Genomic DNA, 18,946 nt, shown 5'->3' on the forward strand with positions numbered 1-18,946 from the left:
GCATACACGCAAATATCGCTGAATAAGTTCAGATGTAACATTTGGACTCAGCAACTCTGAACAGTGCTTCCTGACATAAAGCCCAGTGTGCAAGGTTTGATGTGATGTGTACTGCATTACACAAAAGGTACTATTTCTTACATATAATTATGACCAACATCTTGATAAGAATAAACTTTTCAGGCTGTTGATGTTGATGATATAGTCAAACGCTCTGCCTATCATGACTCATAAGAAGAAAGATGGCATGAGTTCAGCCAGCATGTGAAGGTTTTATTTCTAGTGGAAATGATCTTATGTTTATTTTTCACTCTCCTTTCCTTTTGTGCCATTCTTTACTCTGCCTCTAGGTCGGGATTATTGGCTGACTTGGCTGTCAATCCTAATTGTGACGTCATGACACTCTGCCAATCCGTTGATGCGCCGACTGTATATAAGGACTTGACTTGGTGGCGTGTGGATGTGCGCCATGGATGTGCACCATTCCAGCGTACCGTGTTGCCTCCTGACATTTGTTATACCTTGACTTCTTGAGTCATGTGGTGTTATGGTGATTTGAGCCACTTCTTGTTCATTAGTTGGCTATTGACTGATAGTGACTTCTGTGCTTGAGATTATGCTGGTGCCCAAGTTAATGTTTGGCCTTATTGTGTATTAAGTTACCGATAAGAATGCATTTACTTAATCAACCAAGTCTGTGTGATAACTCGAGAGTTTAGTCAAGTGTGGATACAATACTGTTTGTCTTGATTCTTGATTAGAGTTTGTATTTCTTTGTTAGATTAGGTTTGTGATTGTTACGCCACCCCTGTACTCGTGCTTTTTAGTTTAGAAGAGTAAGTTAGGGCGTCGCATACGCCGAAGATCGCGGATTTTTTAATGCTTTTTTTCATGTTAGTGAGTTAGAGGCTAGTTATAAGGATTGTTTTTGTTTTGTTTATTTCTTTGATTTGGGTAACACTCCTTTATTTTCTGTGTGTTGAATTTCATATTATTTGTACACTTTCACTCGGCGCATCAGTAAAATCTTTCGAAGCACACCACTCTTCCGTGTCCTCTCTGATCTGTTCCAGACCCAGTAACAATGGTCTCACTTAAATGTTACAGTATCATCCCTCTAACATCAAGCAGGTAACAACTGCATCAATAAAAGTACAAACTTTTACTCCATATTTGTAATTATAAGATTTTATGATTATTGGGTGCAACAATTAATCTAAGCTATTTCTTATTGTTTTATATATTTATTTTTACATTAAATGAAATTGAATTTACATTATATGAATTCAATGAATTAAATGAATTTAAAGACAGACCTACTTTTCTATGTTCATTCATTCATCCAATCATTCATTCATTCATTCATTCATTCATTCATTCATTCATTCACTTATCTTTGTTAACAACTTCATCTTGATCAGCTGTGGATCTGAATCCTATCCCACTAAAACTGAAAAGTTGAGATTAGCGATACCTCAGCGATACCCCAAACAGCATATATGATTAACTGTGCACCCTGAGTAGCAAACTGACCTGTTTACCCGTTAAAAAGAAATAGATCAACTAGGCTGTCAGTGTATTGTACCAGTAGGAAGAGATAATACTAATGGACTGAGTTCATTCCACTAAAGTGACACAGTAACAGTAATCTGATTTTTTTTTTAATGGCAAGCCAGTGACTTATCAGTAACTGCAAATGCTCTCTTTCCTACACTCGCTTTCTGTCTCTTTTTGATAACCTTAGGTGAAGGCAAAGACATTCTCCTCATGTGACCTTGCATTTTTTCAGCAGGAGCATTTGTGTGTTGACCCCTGGGCTCCCCCTCTTATAATCAGTATGTACAGCTTAGCACACTCCACAGGGACAGATGGCTGTCTCTACCTTACGTGTGACATTAGTCAAGGGTACTCAGATGAAAAAGAAGGAGAAGCACCCATGACAGCATTCTCCTGGCTGATGCTCAACTGCTTCATGTGACCTCAGTCGTTCTTTTTCCCCTTTAAGTATAGTGACTAAAATGTTTAATTGTCATTTATGTTCTAAATGATGTTGCTTGGGCAAAAAGCAGGTCCTTTCTCATCATGTGACTCGAAAAAAATCCTTCTCATCGTATGCATATGAATTACAGTTTTTGAAAAAAATAAATAAAAAAGAGGGTGGAACTCAAGGTCTTGACCTATTCCAAATACAAATGAAATGATAGACATTCACACACTGATTTATAAGCTGGACACATCATTTTAACAAATTGGATTCTGTAAGGAAAATTAGGGTTGCTCTTTGTTTTCTCCATTTACTCACAAACCCAAATATAAGCAGCAGGAGGCGTCGGCTGGGTTCGCTACCATAAATAACAGAGAGTCTCTTCATCGAGACGGCCTGCTGAGCGAGAGACAATCACTGCATTCAATCTGCCTCAAATGACTGATATTCACTTAAAACGCGCACCTTACATCTCGTCGAGTCTCCTCGAGGAATCGTTACACAAGACATGAGCTGAATGTGACTTTGATACAGAACCTTTGATTCCAACTACGTGGCTCATTTCCCAATATTAGAAAAGAGGGGGAAAAAACCCATGCCACCTTTAACGGTGTTAAACGAAGCGAGCAATATTGATAGATGAAAAGGATGAATTTTGTGTTTCAGAGACATGTTGTATGCCATTTCCAGAACTTTTGATTTTGTGAGCACGGAAATGGTGTGTGCCACAGAAAATAATTTCCTCAAAAGACTGCTGGCACTGGCTGCTGTTTTTTTTTTTCTTTTTTCTACTTGAGCTAATTTTATTTGCGAAGGGGAAAAAAACAGAGAGACAGAGAAAGAGAGAGAGAAGTGAGGATGAAGCCAAAAATGGCTGTCTGAGGTGCCCTCAACTAGCCGAAAATTGCACCAAATTTAACCTGCTTATGGAAGGGAGACTGCCTCCCCTCATCCATGATGGATCATGATGGAGGGCCTTTTTGCAAGCCAGAAGCATGCTGAGACACTGGAGGAGAGGGCCAAGCTGAAAGTCATCCCAGGCTGTGGGGAAGTGTGCACAGAAAAGCCACCATCTGCTGAGGCGAGATCTGCCCAAACACACACACTCCTTTTGGCAGCAATGCACCAAGAGGGCTTTTCAAGGGCTGGTGTGATAAACAACAAGAGAAATAGACATGCACACATATCATATACACATATGGATGCACGCACACACACATGTACACAAGAAACACACACACACACATACTATAAACAGAATTGCAAGGAACATGAGTGCCTGTCCCTCTGAGCCACAAAGAAATCTCACAAAAGGTCGGAATTCAACGAATTCATACTATGGCAAATTTATATCAGCCTGCCTCACTTTGTCGTTTTATGGATTCCGATCTAAAAACTGACTGACAAATTTTTTACGAATCCCACCATTTTCAGTTGAACAGGTTCTTTGTAGCTCATGCATCGTTGAAAAATGTGGGATGCTGCCATTCAGCACCGATTCAAACTGCCGAACTGAGAAACAGAAATATTCCTGAAAAGCAGTCACTGCAGACATTTATCGTTTCTGTGCTACAAAATGATTAATGCCAGTATTTTCTTCCTCTTACTAAAAAAATGTCTTCAGCACAACTACTCGCCTATTTCTGAGAGAACCTTTTATCATAAAAATAGCCTGTGCTTTTTTATTTACAAATATATTTCTTAATGGTGGACACACGTACTCTCCAAATATTTTTTTTTCTTTGTTTTGGCATGTTCTGGTGTGTAAAGGCCCCTTAAACCTTTTCAAACTACGTGATAATTCGTTGTCACAACATATATATTTACGAACTAGCCTTTGCTTAACATGCCCATCAGTGAGAAGGTGCCCATGACCACTCTGTGGCCAGTTGTTCTTCCTTGGAGCACTTTTGGTAGGTACTAACCACCGCTTACTGAGAACACATCAAATGACCTGCTATTCTGGAGATGTTCAAACCCAGTCATGGCTCTTGTCAAAGATGCTCAGATATTTATGCTTGTCCATTTTTCCTGCTTCCAACACATCAGATTCAATGCCTGTTCTCTTCCTGCGTGTGTGTGTGTGTATCCCAAACTTCAAGACTATCAAACAGGCTCCACCCTGTCGGATAAAAATGCACAGATAAAATATTTATACATTTTATTGCTGTTGTTTTTTCCTAATCGACTATTGCTGTATCAGTCAGCATTGCTGGCCATCTCTCACTCCTGGGCTTATGTAAATCAGATATGTTTGAAAATATCAGAAGATTATTCAGAAGGTAGATTAAGGAATCATAAGGTCGACTTGTTTACATCACCAGATCATCAGTTCCTATCAGGCTCCAGGGAATTCTAAAAAGAGTAAATCTCGGATTAAGAAATAAGAAAGAGAAAGAGTGTGCCGCATCTGATTTGAAATCTATAGACCTCCGTTTAGACTGATTAGATATGTTGCAGTATTTAGACTTTTTTTTTTTTCTCCTGCTGTGCAGCATGAGCTAGTCTGCAACTAGTGACTAGAACACAGGTCCCCAGTTCAGTGATTAGCCTGATTGACTTCACTTAATTGCTGTAATTGGCCATTTAATAAGTACTTACACAGTAATATACCACAGGGCTAGCCATTCCCAGAAATATGAGAGAGAGCTGTGATACACACTGAATGCACACGATGAGATGCAATGGAACGCCTGCTGCAGCAGACGATTTCCTTCTTTTCATATTTTATGCAATATTGGATTGTTATAAGATTAGATCACAATCATAGCAGACTTCAGGTTGGTTCTGCAATCACTCTGACTAGCTGAGCTAAAGATTAAGTAAGGTGTCAAGTCAGAGAAAAGGCAATAATTGGATGACTTGTCGATTGTAAAAGGAATAAAGAGTAACTTCATATACAGTGCAATGAAATGAAATGGATGAAAGCAAAATGGTTGGTTAACAGATTTGCTTAAGCCTGGATCATACTTCACACAGTATTCAAGATGGCTGCTGCACATACTGTAGGCTGCAGATGATTGGAGTGTTCGGAGAAATGCTAGAGCCAATGTAAACAGCAAAAGCAGAACAGAACCAAATGATGCCGTTCACAACTGACTAAAAAAATTACGTTTTGTGTCTGAAATCACATATTTATGCACTAACTAATGATTTTCCTATCAGGGTTAGAATTAAAAGAAATCTCTCATGTAGCCTTCAAACCTTCAGAAAGCTCTGTCCAAGTCCCTAGAGGATTTTGTGATTGCAGAAATTAACGCAAAATCAAGGAAACTCGGAGGATACTCTTAAAATTACTGCAGATTCTTTGCCAAGATGCATCTCATGACATCATCACAACACACACCCAGCCAAACCTCTATTCGATCATAAGTACAGCTTTCACAGTAAGTTATTATATATGTTTTTTTTTTTTTTTTACTGACAGTAGATTAAAAGATAATCCGGTGCTTGCAATTTCGCCCATTCAAGCACTATTCTGCCAAAAAAAGTAAAATTGCAATAAAATTAGCTGCAGCATAACCATAAAATAGCTGCAGCAAAACCAAGCCTTTATAGCTGCAACAATTCCTAGCTGGTCTGTGTCTGGCATACCAGTTTAAAAGTAGAGTGTGTTCAATTCTTAAACACAGATCATGACAACAATCACAAAGATGGCAAAAGGTTTTTAAAATAGCATCAGACCTCACCAGAAATCACTTAAACTGTTACAGTTTGTCTTGGGAATCTGATGGGCAGGGATGTTTTGGCATGTCATTTAGTGAATGATTTAGTGAATGTCACTTCTAATCCTCTAGATTTACAAAAGCTGAGTATGCAGCTAAGTACGTGAACAATGGCACTCGCTGCAGTTAGACATAACAATACATCATGCTATAGTGTTTATAATCATTCCTAAATTTGTGCAGTTCTATTCCTAAAGCTGTGCAATGAGAAATTTTTTGCCCTAGCAATAATAAATTACTAGCAAAAAAAAAAATCATGTGTTTTAGATTATATTTCAGCATGCACTAAATAATCAGCAGGTCATTAAGTAGGTCAGTATGAGGTCAGTGCTGTATGATTGATCAAACGTGTAGGTATAAGCCACCTCTTAATGTCATTACTGAGTGTATAGAAAATGAGAATGTTTTAATGTTACATTACACAGCGCAGTGAACAGTGTCTATGAGCTGCTAAAATTTCTTAATGACAAAGTGTGAGACTCCAGTGATACTATCATGAGGTTTTTCCACAGCTCCAGAAACTGGCCTGGATGTGAAGTTTCAATTTTCTGGATATTTTCCACATTTTAGGTTTCATAATTAATAACAGAAAAAGGACTGATAAGAAGTGTTTTCTTTCATACCTAGGCATAACATAAATTGTGTTACATTCAAATGAATGCTTCCTGAACTTAATAAAGTTATGCTGGATATTAGCTTATTTATTGTGGCATGTATCAGTATTTCTGCTTTCTAATGCTGTTGTATAACAGGTATGTTGATGTACATGTAATTGTTGTAGTCCTTTACCTCGCACAATAATGGTGGTTGACTTTTTGGCCGGGTTTCCGACGTTGTTGCTGGCGATGCAGCTATAGACTCCAGCGTCTTCAGAAGAGATGGCCGGTAGCGTTAGCGTGCCGTCCTTTAAAACACTTTTCTCAGGTAGGTGCTCTGAGACGCTGGTCCATGTCAACGTGGGTGGAGGTTCGCCTCCCGTGGCGATACACACCAGAGACACTGTCTGTCCAGGATTCACCACAATTGGATCTTCCACCAGTAGCTTGATGGATGGAGAGGCTGCAGAGGTCAGGAGTACATGAGCAGTTTAGTTAGCTTTCTCAAATAGAGAAGCTTTTATAAGCTTAACATTTAGCCCACACCCTCATTTAGCCCCATTTTAACCAGAATAATAAATTTTCACAGGTCTAGAAAACATGATTTTAAATGTAAATGGATTCAGTGCATAATCTCTGCATTTAGTATGTCCATTTTAAATATTTTTTCATTTTTCATAGTGAAACAATATAATCCAATTGTGGCACCTGCATGCATTGTCTGTTGTATTTAAATGTGCTCTTTAGATGCAATGTGGGGTCTCAGTGGGGTTGTAACCGGCTATGTTTTCATAAGGCCCTTTCATTATGGCTAATGAATGAAAAGGTCACAACTGTCGGCACAGAAACAGTCTGGGTGAAGCTGATGAATTTGTTTAACTATGTAAAATATGTAAATATAAAGCACAAGATATTATATAAGCTGTTACTTAATAAATTCAACAACTGACTGTTTGTTCAACTATTTTATAATAAGTGAAGCAATATACATGATATATTCCATAATATATATCAACAACATAAAGTGGTGCATGTTCTAGTGGAAATAAATGTGCCAGAAATAAAAAGGAACAACCAGCTCTATTGCTTTAGGTGGTTTTCACACTGGGCACGTTTGCTGTCGTCTGAATCCGAGTGTGATTGTTCCCGGCTTCCTCCACATGGCGCTGGTCGGGTTTCAGCCTCACTTGATTCTACAAAACCCTGGTGCATTTATGTTCATCATCACAAATGCACATGGAGAACACAGTGCCCTTCACAATGTTTTAATTATTATTAGTTTGTTGATATTATGTGCAGTAAGCCGCCTCACTACTTCTGTGTCCCACAGTGTTACACGTGTGTTGTGGAAACTAATTATTTTACATGCATCTCCTTCCTGACCCTCATGAGCTGCTGCGTTCACATTCACAGGAATCATGGCACAGTTCCAGTGCAAGTGAACTCTTACTGGTAGTGAGCTTCCCAGTCCACTTGTCATCTTTCATTTTACTATTTACTTATGCAAACCGTGCTCTGTTTCAGACTAAACTACCAGTGTAAAAGCCTCGATGAAATACATCAAGAATCAATGTATTGCTGTAGCATGATATATAAAAATCTTTTGACTGCAACTACAAGCCGAGATCATGTCTTTTATCATATCTTGTAATAAGATGAGACGTGTTTTTAAAGTATCTGACCTGTTTTATTGGTGAGTCTGAAGATGACCCTACGGTCAGGAATGCCGCACACATTCCGGACGGAGGCGATGCAGCTGTAGTTGGCATAGTCTTTGGGCCTCAGGTTCTTCAGCTTCAGGATCTTTGTTTCCCCCTGCAGCTCAGAGTAAGAGGCAGAGAACAGTGTGCAAATGTGTGTTCCAGTGCCTTCCCTCCCAGAATGCAATGCAGCATGATGAGGCTCAGCAAATTAAACACAACCCCCTGATTCTGTCACTATTTCCAACAAACCCCGAAGGTACCACACGGAAATATATAAAGTGCACTGGCATGAAAATAAATGAGTAAAATATAAAAAAAGAGTAATGTATGAAAAGAATAACACATGAAATAAATTAAAATTTCAAGCTGAAACATACAGGAACATTGAATAGTGTTATATGAAAATAAAAACATATCACCATATCACAATTTATTGCATCATCGATGGCAAGGACTCAATAAATTCAACCATTCATTTATACTCTCCTTATTTACATCATTGGCTACACATACAGTACACAACTAAACATTTTTGAGTTGCATCATTAATTGAATTACAGGAATTGTTTATTTTTAGATAGACTAAGTAATTAATTAATTCATTAATTAATTTAATGATCTTGAAAAATACGAAAGTGCCTTTTTTTAGCTTTTTATTACATTTTATGGACAGCAATACAACAATTTATCTTGGGATTTGAAAACAAATTCTTTCTGAGATATTCCTGTTTTACTTTTCATCACTTCCTGGAAACCAAAAGTTTCTGAATATTCATATCTAGCCAGAAATCTACACAAAACTCTCTAGAACCATTTGCAGTACTGTGCACATTTCCTAGGCCTTTTTTTTCGTGTGGTATCAATGATTATTTTATGACTTCTGCATTGTTAAGTGACTAAAACAACATTCAACATTTTAGATTTCCATTTAAGGCTTACTTTCCTGACTAAGAACAAAATGTTACAAAAAAATGGAGCAAAAGTAACTAAAGGAAGTGAGACAAAGTCTCCAGAAGAAAAGTGGCAGGTTCTTGAAGATACATTTAGTAAACCTTACCAGCCAATTTCCTTGCAAACTGCCCAAACTGTACCTGAGAGTACTGATGTTATTTCTTTTGAAGCAAAGAGCTGTCAGAGCAAATATTGAATTTATTTAGTCTGTTACAGTGTACCCCTCTTTATAGAGTTTTTTGTATGGATGTAGAAACATTTAACTTCACAGCATTTCTTTCCACGTGCAAGATTTTGCACAGTACTTTATGTCTCATCCCCAGAGGCAGAACTTGCTCTACATTTTATGAGGTGGTTATCTGATTGGCAGACAAACTTAAGACTGTTCAGTGCTGTAATTGACTAAGCCTGAATCTTTATATAATGTCTGAGCTTTTCCTTCACCATGAGTAAGCAAAGTAATCTAGCTGTTCTTATCACACTGCACCACGTTGCCTCCGACCTTCTAGCACTCCTCGATTGATCCCATCATTTCTTTGGGTACAAAGAAGGTATGTTTTTCTGTTCTGGCACCTAGCTGGTAGAATGAACTTCCCACCAATGATCAAATAGTTGAGTTAATGGCAGTCTTCAAATGATGTCCAAAAACCGACCTCTTCTAAAGTACATCAATTAGAACAAACTTGTGTTGTCTATATAGCTTATTACCTCTACAGACTGTTTGCAGACTGATGGTATTCTTAGTACATGACCTAGTGAACCTAGTATCAGGATGTATTTATTGATCAAGAATTTAAAGCACTTCTGTAAGTCTCTCTGGATAAAAGTGTCTGCCAAATGCCATAAATGTAAATCTAAATGTAAATGTATTGAGTTCACTAAGCTTCTGTCAGGCTTTTTTTTTACCACTTTGACTTTCTATTTCAGAAGGAAATACATTAACATTTGTAAAATCACAGCTAAGAAGTAATTTCATGGAGCCTTAGCGAAACATAGTATGTACTCCACATACGACACATAGCATGTACTAATGTTCTCTTCACTTTGGCATCACCTGAAACATTTAAAAATGTCAGCTTTAGAAAGAGGAATGACATTTGCGTAGGTGCCAGATTTTTGCATAGGTGCCAGATTACCAGCTTCATGACACTGGGAACACATAGGATGTGCCAAATCATCTACAATTTAAAGAATATCAAAATAAAGAAGGAAAATCAGGAGAAATGAATATGAATGTTTCTCCTTATTATTATGTGCTGTGATGAAGAGCTAAAACATGCTTGCATTCAGACTCAACCCCTTACACACAGCACACTAATTATAGAAGCACACAGTTCTGTGCTGATAGTATTTAGAGGAAATTAAACAGAAAACCTTACTAACAAGCTGGAACTCGACGAATAACATTAATATCACACACTAACCTAATAACGTAATAATAAACTACGTATAAATGAAAAAACTCTCTGCCTCAATAAAAAATAAAGCTACCAACTACTCTAGTCATCAGCTACCTGTACATCACTCTGCACTAGCTAACAATACAAACCCTCCATGTACTACATAATCAATGCCATACCACATGTTTCAGACCTAATGCTAAAAAGGCCAAACAATATTAAATTAAACACTCATACACCACAACATTCACAAAACCTAAAATTCTGTATTATATTTTATATTAATTAATTAATTCAACCAATATTACGGCTACTACATTTCACACATCCCCCCCTCCCTAACCCACCATCCTGATAAGTACTGTGTCAATGTTGTGTCTGCTGTCTTGTCTTGTTTATTGTTTTGTCTCATCGACTGTCCTGTCTGTTACATCCTACACCCACCACTTACCACTTAATAAATATACTCTCAATGGCCTCCCAAACAGGGGATTGGGGAAAAAAGGAATCTAAGCAAATACTGATCCCTGTTTTCAAAGCCAGCATTTTGCACATCCATTTACAAAAACTACTGGCTGTGCTGGCTTTCATGCTCTATCACGCTTTGCCACCGTTTCATGTTTGATGAATGGTCGAGTTTTTAGTTCAGTTGACTGTGAGTGCCTTATGAGCATCACAACAATCAAACCAGTCCAGTTTGGAAGCAGATTTGTGGGAGGTGTCTCTCATCTTCCATCCAACTCATCAGTACAGATTAGAATATCAGGCACATTAGAATGCGCCAGGCTTCAGAAATAAGATTATTCATCACTTTCATTTTCCAGTCATCATTCAAGCCTTCAGTGTAATTCTGTTAAAAGAGTAGCAGCTTTCTTCCAGTAGGCTGCTTGTGGCTGATATCAGAGCATAGTGTCTTTGGCATGCAGACACCAAGCCCCTTACTGGAACCTGACTGGAAAAAAAAAAATGTTTGCCACAAGATCAGGTGAAGGAGAGAGAGAGAGCGAGAGAGAGAGAGAGATGCAAAATGGACAGACTGGAAGTAAAACCGGTAGATGGTAAAAGGTCTTCAAATAGGCAGATTTGTGAAAATTGGGTTATGCTGAGTACAAGTATATTAGGCAGATAGATAAAATCACAGGCATGACTCTGGCTATTACAATATCCAGCTGTTTGACTCTACAAGCAGTGCCAGTAAAGCTTTTAGCACTGCCCTGGATGCGGCATTGAGGGCTCTAGCGCTAAATGTCGCCAGTAGTCTCTCATCCCTTTGGCTCTCTCCATGGGTGAAATGGTAAGCTGGCATTTAACGACACAAAAAAACAACACATGCACAAATGTGCTCTGCTAATCTTTTTTTGTTGTTTTTTGGAAAACTCTCACCAGGTAGAGGTAGGGGTAGAGGTAGCACAGGTAGAGACGAGAGCTTCAAATGGAAGAGGTCTGCTACATTTTGCTAATTACCAGTACTATTCCCATGCTGGGTCTGATATGCCACCCCTGTGTTTCCACAGGACTATTTAAAAGCAATGCAAGAGAAGACCATGGCATGCTGCTCTGTTCTTCCCTTCATCTCTGCCTCATTATCAGTGCGCTTTAATGCTTTACAGTGAATCTTAATACACTAGGTATGACACCAGTGATTAATAATGTAGCAAAAACAGCATTTTCTGGGTCTAACAGATCTGCTGATCTTTCCCAATTCATATACATTTCGGTCCAGTTTAACAGAAGAGCCAATAAAACTTTTCTTATACTGTTTTTTAAATTGCAGTAGTCATAAGATGAGCCTTTCTAGCATGTTGAAAGGCCATAAAAGTTCTCTTACCTGTGTAAAGAAGGGCTCGTAGATCTCCACACCCTTATCTGAGCCTTGAGACAGAACATCACGGCCCCTGTGCCAGCTGTAGCGCACTGGAGGGTTGGAGTTGGCCACGCAGCGGAGGAAAACTGTCCTCTCGTAGTAGAACTGCTCTTTGGCTTCGCCTATACTTTGATGAACCGTCACGACTGGGTCATCCAGGTCTGAGGACACATTTAAAATTTTAGACTGTGAAAAATAGCATACAAATATATGCCATTTGCATAAACTATTATCTGCTGTATTTAAAAAGGTGATAGTTATAATTAGGGTTAATAAAATTGTATAATTACACAACATAAAAATGATAATTACCAGGGCTTTCTGCACTGACAGAAATGAAACAAAAGCTCCATTTAAAGCATTTTCACAGATTTGGCAGATTAGTTTACTTTTTGAAATGAATGTGTAAAAACCAGTGCAGCTTATTATATATAACATACCACCAAAACAGGCAAGATTATTTTTAGCTTGGTAGAATGTTTTATAACCATTTTAGTCCCAGAAACTCTGCATTATGAAAACTGTCAGGATATTCTAAAGGTACTGATAACCTTTTTGAGTGTGAAAAAATGAAGGAAAGGTCCTGCAATGGTTCTACAATAGATTTAGTTGCACACTGACTGCAGTTAACTATTCCATAATTTTTCCTAACTGGGAATATTGCGTGACCAACATAAGAGTTGCCAATCAAATAAACAAATAATTAAGCGCTCATGATACTTTGTTAGCCAACAGAAACGAATATCATTCATATTTCATAGTCTTTTACAATAGTAGGAGGATCTCAGCTGTCCATTAGACAAGGGGACAGGAAGGAAACTGCAAGTCGTGATATGAGAAAGTACACATTTTTTTTTGTTGTCCGTTCATGGAGGCGCTTCAGCTGAGATGAAATGTAGCTGTTTTTGCTGCGGCTTCGTCTGAAGAAGATTATAGACTTGCACTATCTAATGGGAAACATTTATTTGAAAGCATGATTCGAAGCTTTTAAAATGTACTCAGAGCTTGATTAAAACAGAAAGCTTGGCTCTTCTCCAGCTTATTCCCCATTACAATTTAAACCTGAATGGGCAACAGAGTTTTTAAATATAGTCTGTGGAAGCCCTTGAAAGAGAAAAGAGCCTCTAACTTGTCAAACTATTTTAATGACTGAAGTAGCAGAGATAAACTAAAATTCGAGAAAAGTTTCTACTTTTAAGTTGAGGCTTTATAGTTAAAAACATCCTTTCCAGTTTTAGAGGCAGCTTGCTTTAAAAGAATAAACGCTTCACCGGGGAAATAATGTAAGACGGTAAAAAATAATGTAAGACGGTGTATTCTTTCGCCATAGTTTGGTCGTGGTTTTGATTTTAAAATTAAATTAAAAACAAGTCAGATTTTCTACTACTGCACTACTTACTCCACCACCCCACAAGGACACACCGCCTTTCTCAATCACCTCAGTGACCTGCAATGCTGACGCCTCCAGCTAGGACACTAAGCACTACAGCAGACCTACTATAGTATATTACATCTTCCACAAACAGTCATTCTGCTTCTCAGCACAACTCGATATAACATTTAGTCTGCCTTTAGGCTACATTCACACTGCAGACTTAAATGCTATATTCTGATTTACTGCTCAGATATGTTTTTTTTTTTTATTATTATTATTTTTTAACACAATTTTTATATGGCCTCTATCCCACACTAGCCTGAACTTCTTGTGTGACCTGCATGCACAATAGAATAAAGTTCCAGCTGGACAAATCTGTAACAAAGATCAAGTTGCATGTATTCTTTTACCCTTACAGCATTTAGCGCATGCCTTTTTTTTTCCCGCAGAGTCACTTGCAGAAGTGCTTTGTAGTGAATCAAAAACATATCCTCATGCTAATACAAATGGGTCTGGTTCTAAGAATATTTTTAATTAGTAGTGTTTTGATTGTAAATGAATCAGTGTTTCTGAACGAATCTTTTAAATGAAGAATCATACGCGTTCACTTCCATGTACTGACTCATAGCTTTTGTTCCGCCTGTTGCAGCTTTGGAAGCTTTTTTCCACTTTTTAAAGACTGCAATAAAATGTGGGCTGTGAAGGAGCATGTCATTGGTTGGAGCTATTGAAACAATACGCCTCTTAGAACAAGACTATTTTGTGGCATGTGGTTCAGTGCGCACTGAAGGAACTTGTTCATGAAAGGTGTGATCAAACTGGGACTTAAAGAAATGATCAATCAGTTCAAGTGACAGTCTCACTAGTTTAACAAGAGGAGAAGGGGGTGGAGCCACGCAGTGAAGAAAATGTAGCACCGGAGTTTTACCTTTCAAGGTTAATCCCTATTTATGGATATGTCATGATTGATGGTGACTTTACACACACGTACACACACACGCGCACACACACACACACACACACACACACACAAAAGACAAATGATTGAATGTTACTGCAAATGTAGTGATTTTTCCCCCCAAACTCAGTAGTTACAAATATACAAAGTGTAGGAAAATTTCAGAATCTTCTCTTGTTATTTGCGGTGACGTCTCAGTACATTTGTAGACATGCACATTTTACAACAACAATAATAACAACAACAAGGGTTACTGAACAAGTCAGTGAACGAATCTAAACAAATCTTTTTGTTGAATGGAACTTAGTGAAGGTGTACATTGAATTTATATTTTATTTATTTTATTTTGCATACCTCAGTAGCACAAAGCGGGTGCTAGTCTTAACTAAAAAGATCAGATTTCAATGTGATTTGTTTTTTTTATAATGTCAGGGCAGGAACACACTCATTTAAGGAATAGATGAATATGAGACTAAGACTAAGTGAATCTAAAATTAAGACAGCTTAATTGTCCTCATTGTCTTGTTAATGCTTTAACATAGTTATCTTACTTAGAAGTTAGCTTGATGTTATTCCACTTGTGCTAGTTAATTTCCTAATCAGTGACGCTCATCTTATGGTCATGTTTTTTACACTTGCTCATTTGAGCAGTGAATTAACTGAACAAGATCCTTCATTCACACTCTGCGCAAGACACAATCGATTCCCCCGGCATCGTAATCGCACTTTAACAAGTCAGAAAAGCAGAGAATATGCGACATTCTGAACTGGAATCAGAAATGATTAGTGTTGACCTTTTCCCAAGCCATGGAGTCCATAACCATCTTAATAAACGTTCTCCAATCATGCCATTACAATTTAGAGAGGAAATACAGAACACGTGGAAAATGTTAATCAGTAAACGCACCCTTTAATTTAGCATCCCCTTTCAATCCTCCTCAGGGTGAATGAAGATCCCAGCCTAATCAAAGAGTGCAGGGTGCCCACCAGAATGCTGATTCCTCACTTTCATTAAGACACGTTCTGCCCAACAGCCCCTTAATCAAAATCTAGAGGCGGTCAATACTTCATCCAGGATCCATTACAGCCACGCAGGTAGGAGCAATTACCTTTAAGACGAAGGCAACACACAGGGCCGAGCAATTGAGTGGGGCCATTTTGGCAGAGGCGATTGCTTTAAATAAATACACAGATTCATTACAAAGAAAGGAGGAGCTGCAATGCTTATTGGCACACTTTGTACCTTTCCTATTTGACCTACTGTGTTCGATTGCACAGCCGTCATAAGAACAAGTTCTGCCAGAGACGGATTCACACATCCGTATGTGTTAAACATGGCTGCCAATCCGAAAAGTGGACTACATGCAGGATTTAGAATGTAGTCTCTGTATTTGCAGGTTTGTAAGAATTTGTCTGCCCTTTAAATATAACCTTTAAATGTTACCATGTGAACAGCTGTGAGGCAACATGCAGTTTGTCAGATGGTTATTTATAGGTCAGCATATGTAAAAGTAATTAAATAGGCCCTGGTAGCTATGAATGATAAATATGTAAATGTGCAGACTGGTTTACAAAACGCTATGAATTTCAAACAAAATCCAACCTCCAGAATACATTAGTTTTGCTGATGGAGTTGCCCACAATAGTATAGTGCAATTATCAATCATGCAAAGCAGTGGTCACACTTGACAGATTTCTGTGCTTAAATTCTGAAGCTCTAAGTAAAACGCATGTTTAGTTTTCCTTACAATGCTCACATGACAGTAAACATGTAGGCCACAAATGCCCTTTAAGCTACTGTGCAGTTTGCGCTAAATAGTAAATGTACTGTATAGTAACCATAGCAACTAAATACATGTTGACTACTGATGTGTATTATAAAACATATAATATAACGAAGTTTGAAAATAACTCACTACAAACAATTTCTATTCATGATCATAATTGTAATTAAATATTATATCATTATATTATACCCTTTTCTGTAAACAAACACCACTCCCTCTCCTTTATCACAAATGTAAATCACTCTTCTGTAATTACACCTAGTAAATTTTTGTTAAAGAGAAAAGAACAGGTTTTTTTTTTTATCACAGATTATCAGAAGCGTCAAGAACAGACCACAGGTTTGATCCAACACCTGAAACATCAGACCTAGGCATCCAGATCTAAGAGTCAGATCCAGTATTCAGTATACAGGCTTGTTAATATACTGACCATTAATGATGGTTTTACTCATCCATTCATTAATTCATTCATCCCTACTTACTCCTGGCCAGGGTCATGGTAGATCTGGGGACTACCTACTGTCACTTACTGTCATTTTTGGGAGGTGGAAGGAAAACAGAAACTCATGAGAACACAGAAAGAACACACAGACAGTAAACCCTAGCTCAGGATCAAAGCAGGGACTCTGAAGCTGTGAGACAACACCACAGTGGCAGCGGAGGCTCAAACAGTTAAGGCTGTGGGTTTTTACTCAGAAGGTTGAGATTCAAGCCCCGGCATTGCCAAGCTGCCACTGATGGGCCCTTGGGCAAGCCCCTTAACCCTGTCCGCTCCAGGAACATTGTATGATGACTGACCCTGTGCTCTGACCCCAACTTCATATGCTAGGATATTTGAAGAAAGAATCTGACTGTACTGTATTGTATATGTGACCAAATAAAGACTTAATAACTTTAGATCAACTTACTGACTTTTTAATAATATAGTGTTGTATAATTATCATTTTTTTCATTATTAATAATGGATTCATTATCATTATGGAATTATGTTTTGAAAGGTTGATTATGAATTGCATGGTAGAGCCAATTTAATTCAGGCATATTTAATTTCTGCCCACTGGCTAGTTCTCCCCTGTTGCACAACGGCCAAACTGTGAGGGTGGCGGCTAACACATGATCCTGCTGAGATACTTGAAGCCAGGCACACCATTACTTCAACATCACAGGGCAGTCGAACACGCTTAGAGGAGAGCACTTACTGCATTTTTTTTTTTTTAATATGCATGACTGCACATTTGGATAGTGTCACTCTGATCAACAGGACACCGAGAAACGGCTCTTCCTCCCACCCACAGAGCACGACAATTATACGTTCTTTGCTTTCTGGCTATGGATGGCTATTAATAAGTGCATCTCATAAATAAAAGGGAAAAAATAGTGAAGGTGATTTTTTTTCCCTTCCTCCTTCACAACAGTGAAAAAATATTCATTACCACACTGTGAGATAGAGGATATTTTTTCCCCCACTATTTTTCATATAATCCAAAGCACCACACAGAGCAGACTGGGGTCTTAATCAAATGCAGTATTCTCTCCCAGTGAATCTACAACAGTCATTATGGAGATAACCCCCATCAAGCTGTCATTGCTAGGTGTCACAGGACTGGAATTAAATTCACCCTGACTGGGTGGCACTAATCACTGTCCCAGCTTGATTACACGAGACACCAGCGACCTGGGTGACATCTGCATTGCAACTTTCCTTGTAAAAATAGCCCCATTAGGCCAAAGACGAGCAATTTGTCTCCATCTCTGAAACGTGGGAATGTACAAATTGTCAATTTCCAGATGTACAGTTAATGAGGCAGCAGATAAGACTGTTTGCTACGATCATAGACCTGCAAAAGGCAGACCGGTCTAATTCCCCTGGAGCTATTTACATTGAGATATGGAGGTTAGAGGGAAAGGCTATTACCAGGCACAGAGCTCTGATGGGCAAAACTATGTCATCAGCCCCTCAGCTCAGAGATGTAAAAACAACCCCGCAGCATTGTCCGTGTTCCAAGTGAGGAACCAAGCTGCAAACATGCCTTTCTCTCAGGGCTAGATGGATGATTTCACATATTAAGACTGGCTGCTGAAATTGTGATTCCGGCAAAGGCAAGATTAAGTGTCTGTTCGCAGCAAGGTTTCGTCGAGCAAGAGCGACTTTTCTAACGTTCAGATACTGCACACCTATCAGTTTGCAAATTAAAGCTGCCACTGCAAAGAGACTTATCATCACGGAAATAGAAAGTTTTATATGGGAACTCGACAGGCAGAAATTCTATAATTCCCTTTGTAATTATGAATCTGGCAAAACGCAGGAACAGAGACAGCGTATCAATATCAATGGTCACCTCGGCATATAATGTAACACCTTGATGTCTGCTATAATACTTCAACACTCTCGTCAAAAGAACGAACTCTCATCAAGAAGAGAAAAAAAAAGCATAACCTCTGCCCTTAATTGTAGATGTTATTGCATGCAGACGTTTTGTTCCATTATTCATTTGCACGGATTTTGAATTGAATCTTGTTCTATGGTAATTGAGAAATACTTTTCTTCTCCTTCTGCTTTACTTACCTGTGCTTGAGTTCATCTCTCACAAGACTACGATTCG

The 18,946-nt window shown here is 38.3% G+C and overlaps 1 protein-coding gene across 1 annotated transcript in view; it reads right to left on the reverse strand.

Moving 5' to 3' along the window:
• Positions 1-18,946, reverse strand: part of mdga2a (MAM domain containing glycosylphosphatidylinositol anchor 2a) — a 189,768-nt gene that overhangs the window by 73,091 nt on the left and 97,731 nt on the right. Inside the window, exons 4-6 of the mRNA XM_058379526.1 lie at positions 12,188-12,384; positions 7,988-8,120; positions 6,499-6,768 (exon numbers count right to left, since the gene is read on the reverse strand). Of these exons, the coding sequence (XP_058235509.1) occupies positions 6,499-6,768; positions 7,988-8,120; positions 12,188-12,384 (600 nt within the window). The remainder of the gene's footprint in view (positions 1-6,498; positions 6,769-7,987; positions 8,121-12,187; positions 12,385-18,946) is intronic.

This window comes from Hemibagrus wyckioides, linkage group LG25 (assembly GCF_019097595.1).
Source record: "Hemibagrus wyckioides isolate EC202008001 linkage group LG25, SWU_Hwy_1.0, whole genome shotgun sequence".
Lineage (NCBI taxonomy): Eukaryota > Metazoa > Chordata > Actinopteri > Siluriformes > Bagridae > Hemibagrus > Hemibagrus wyckioides.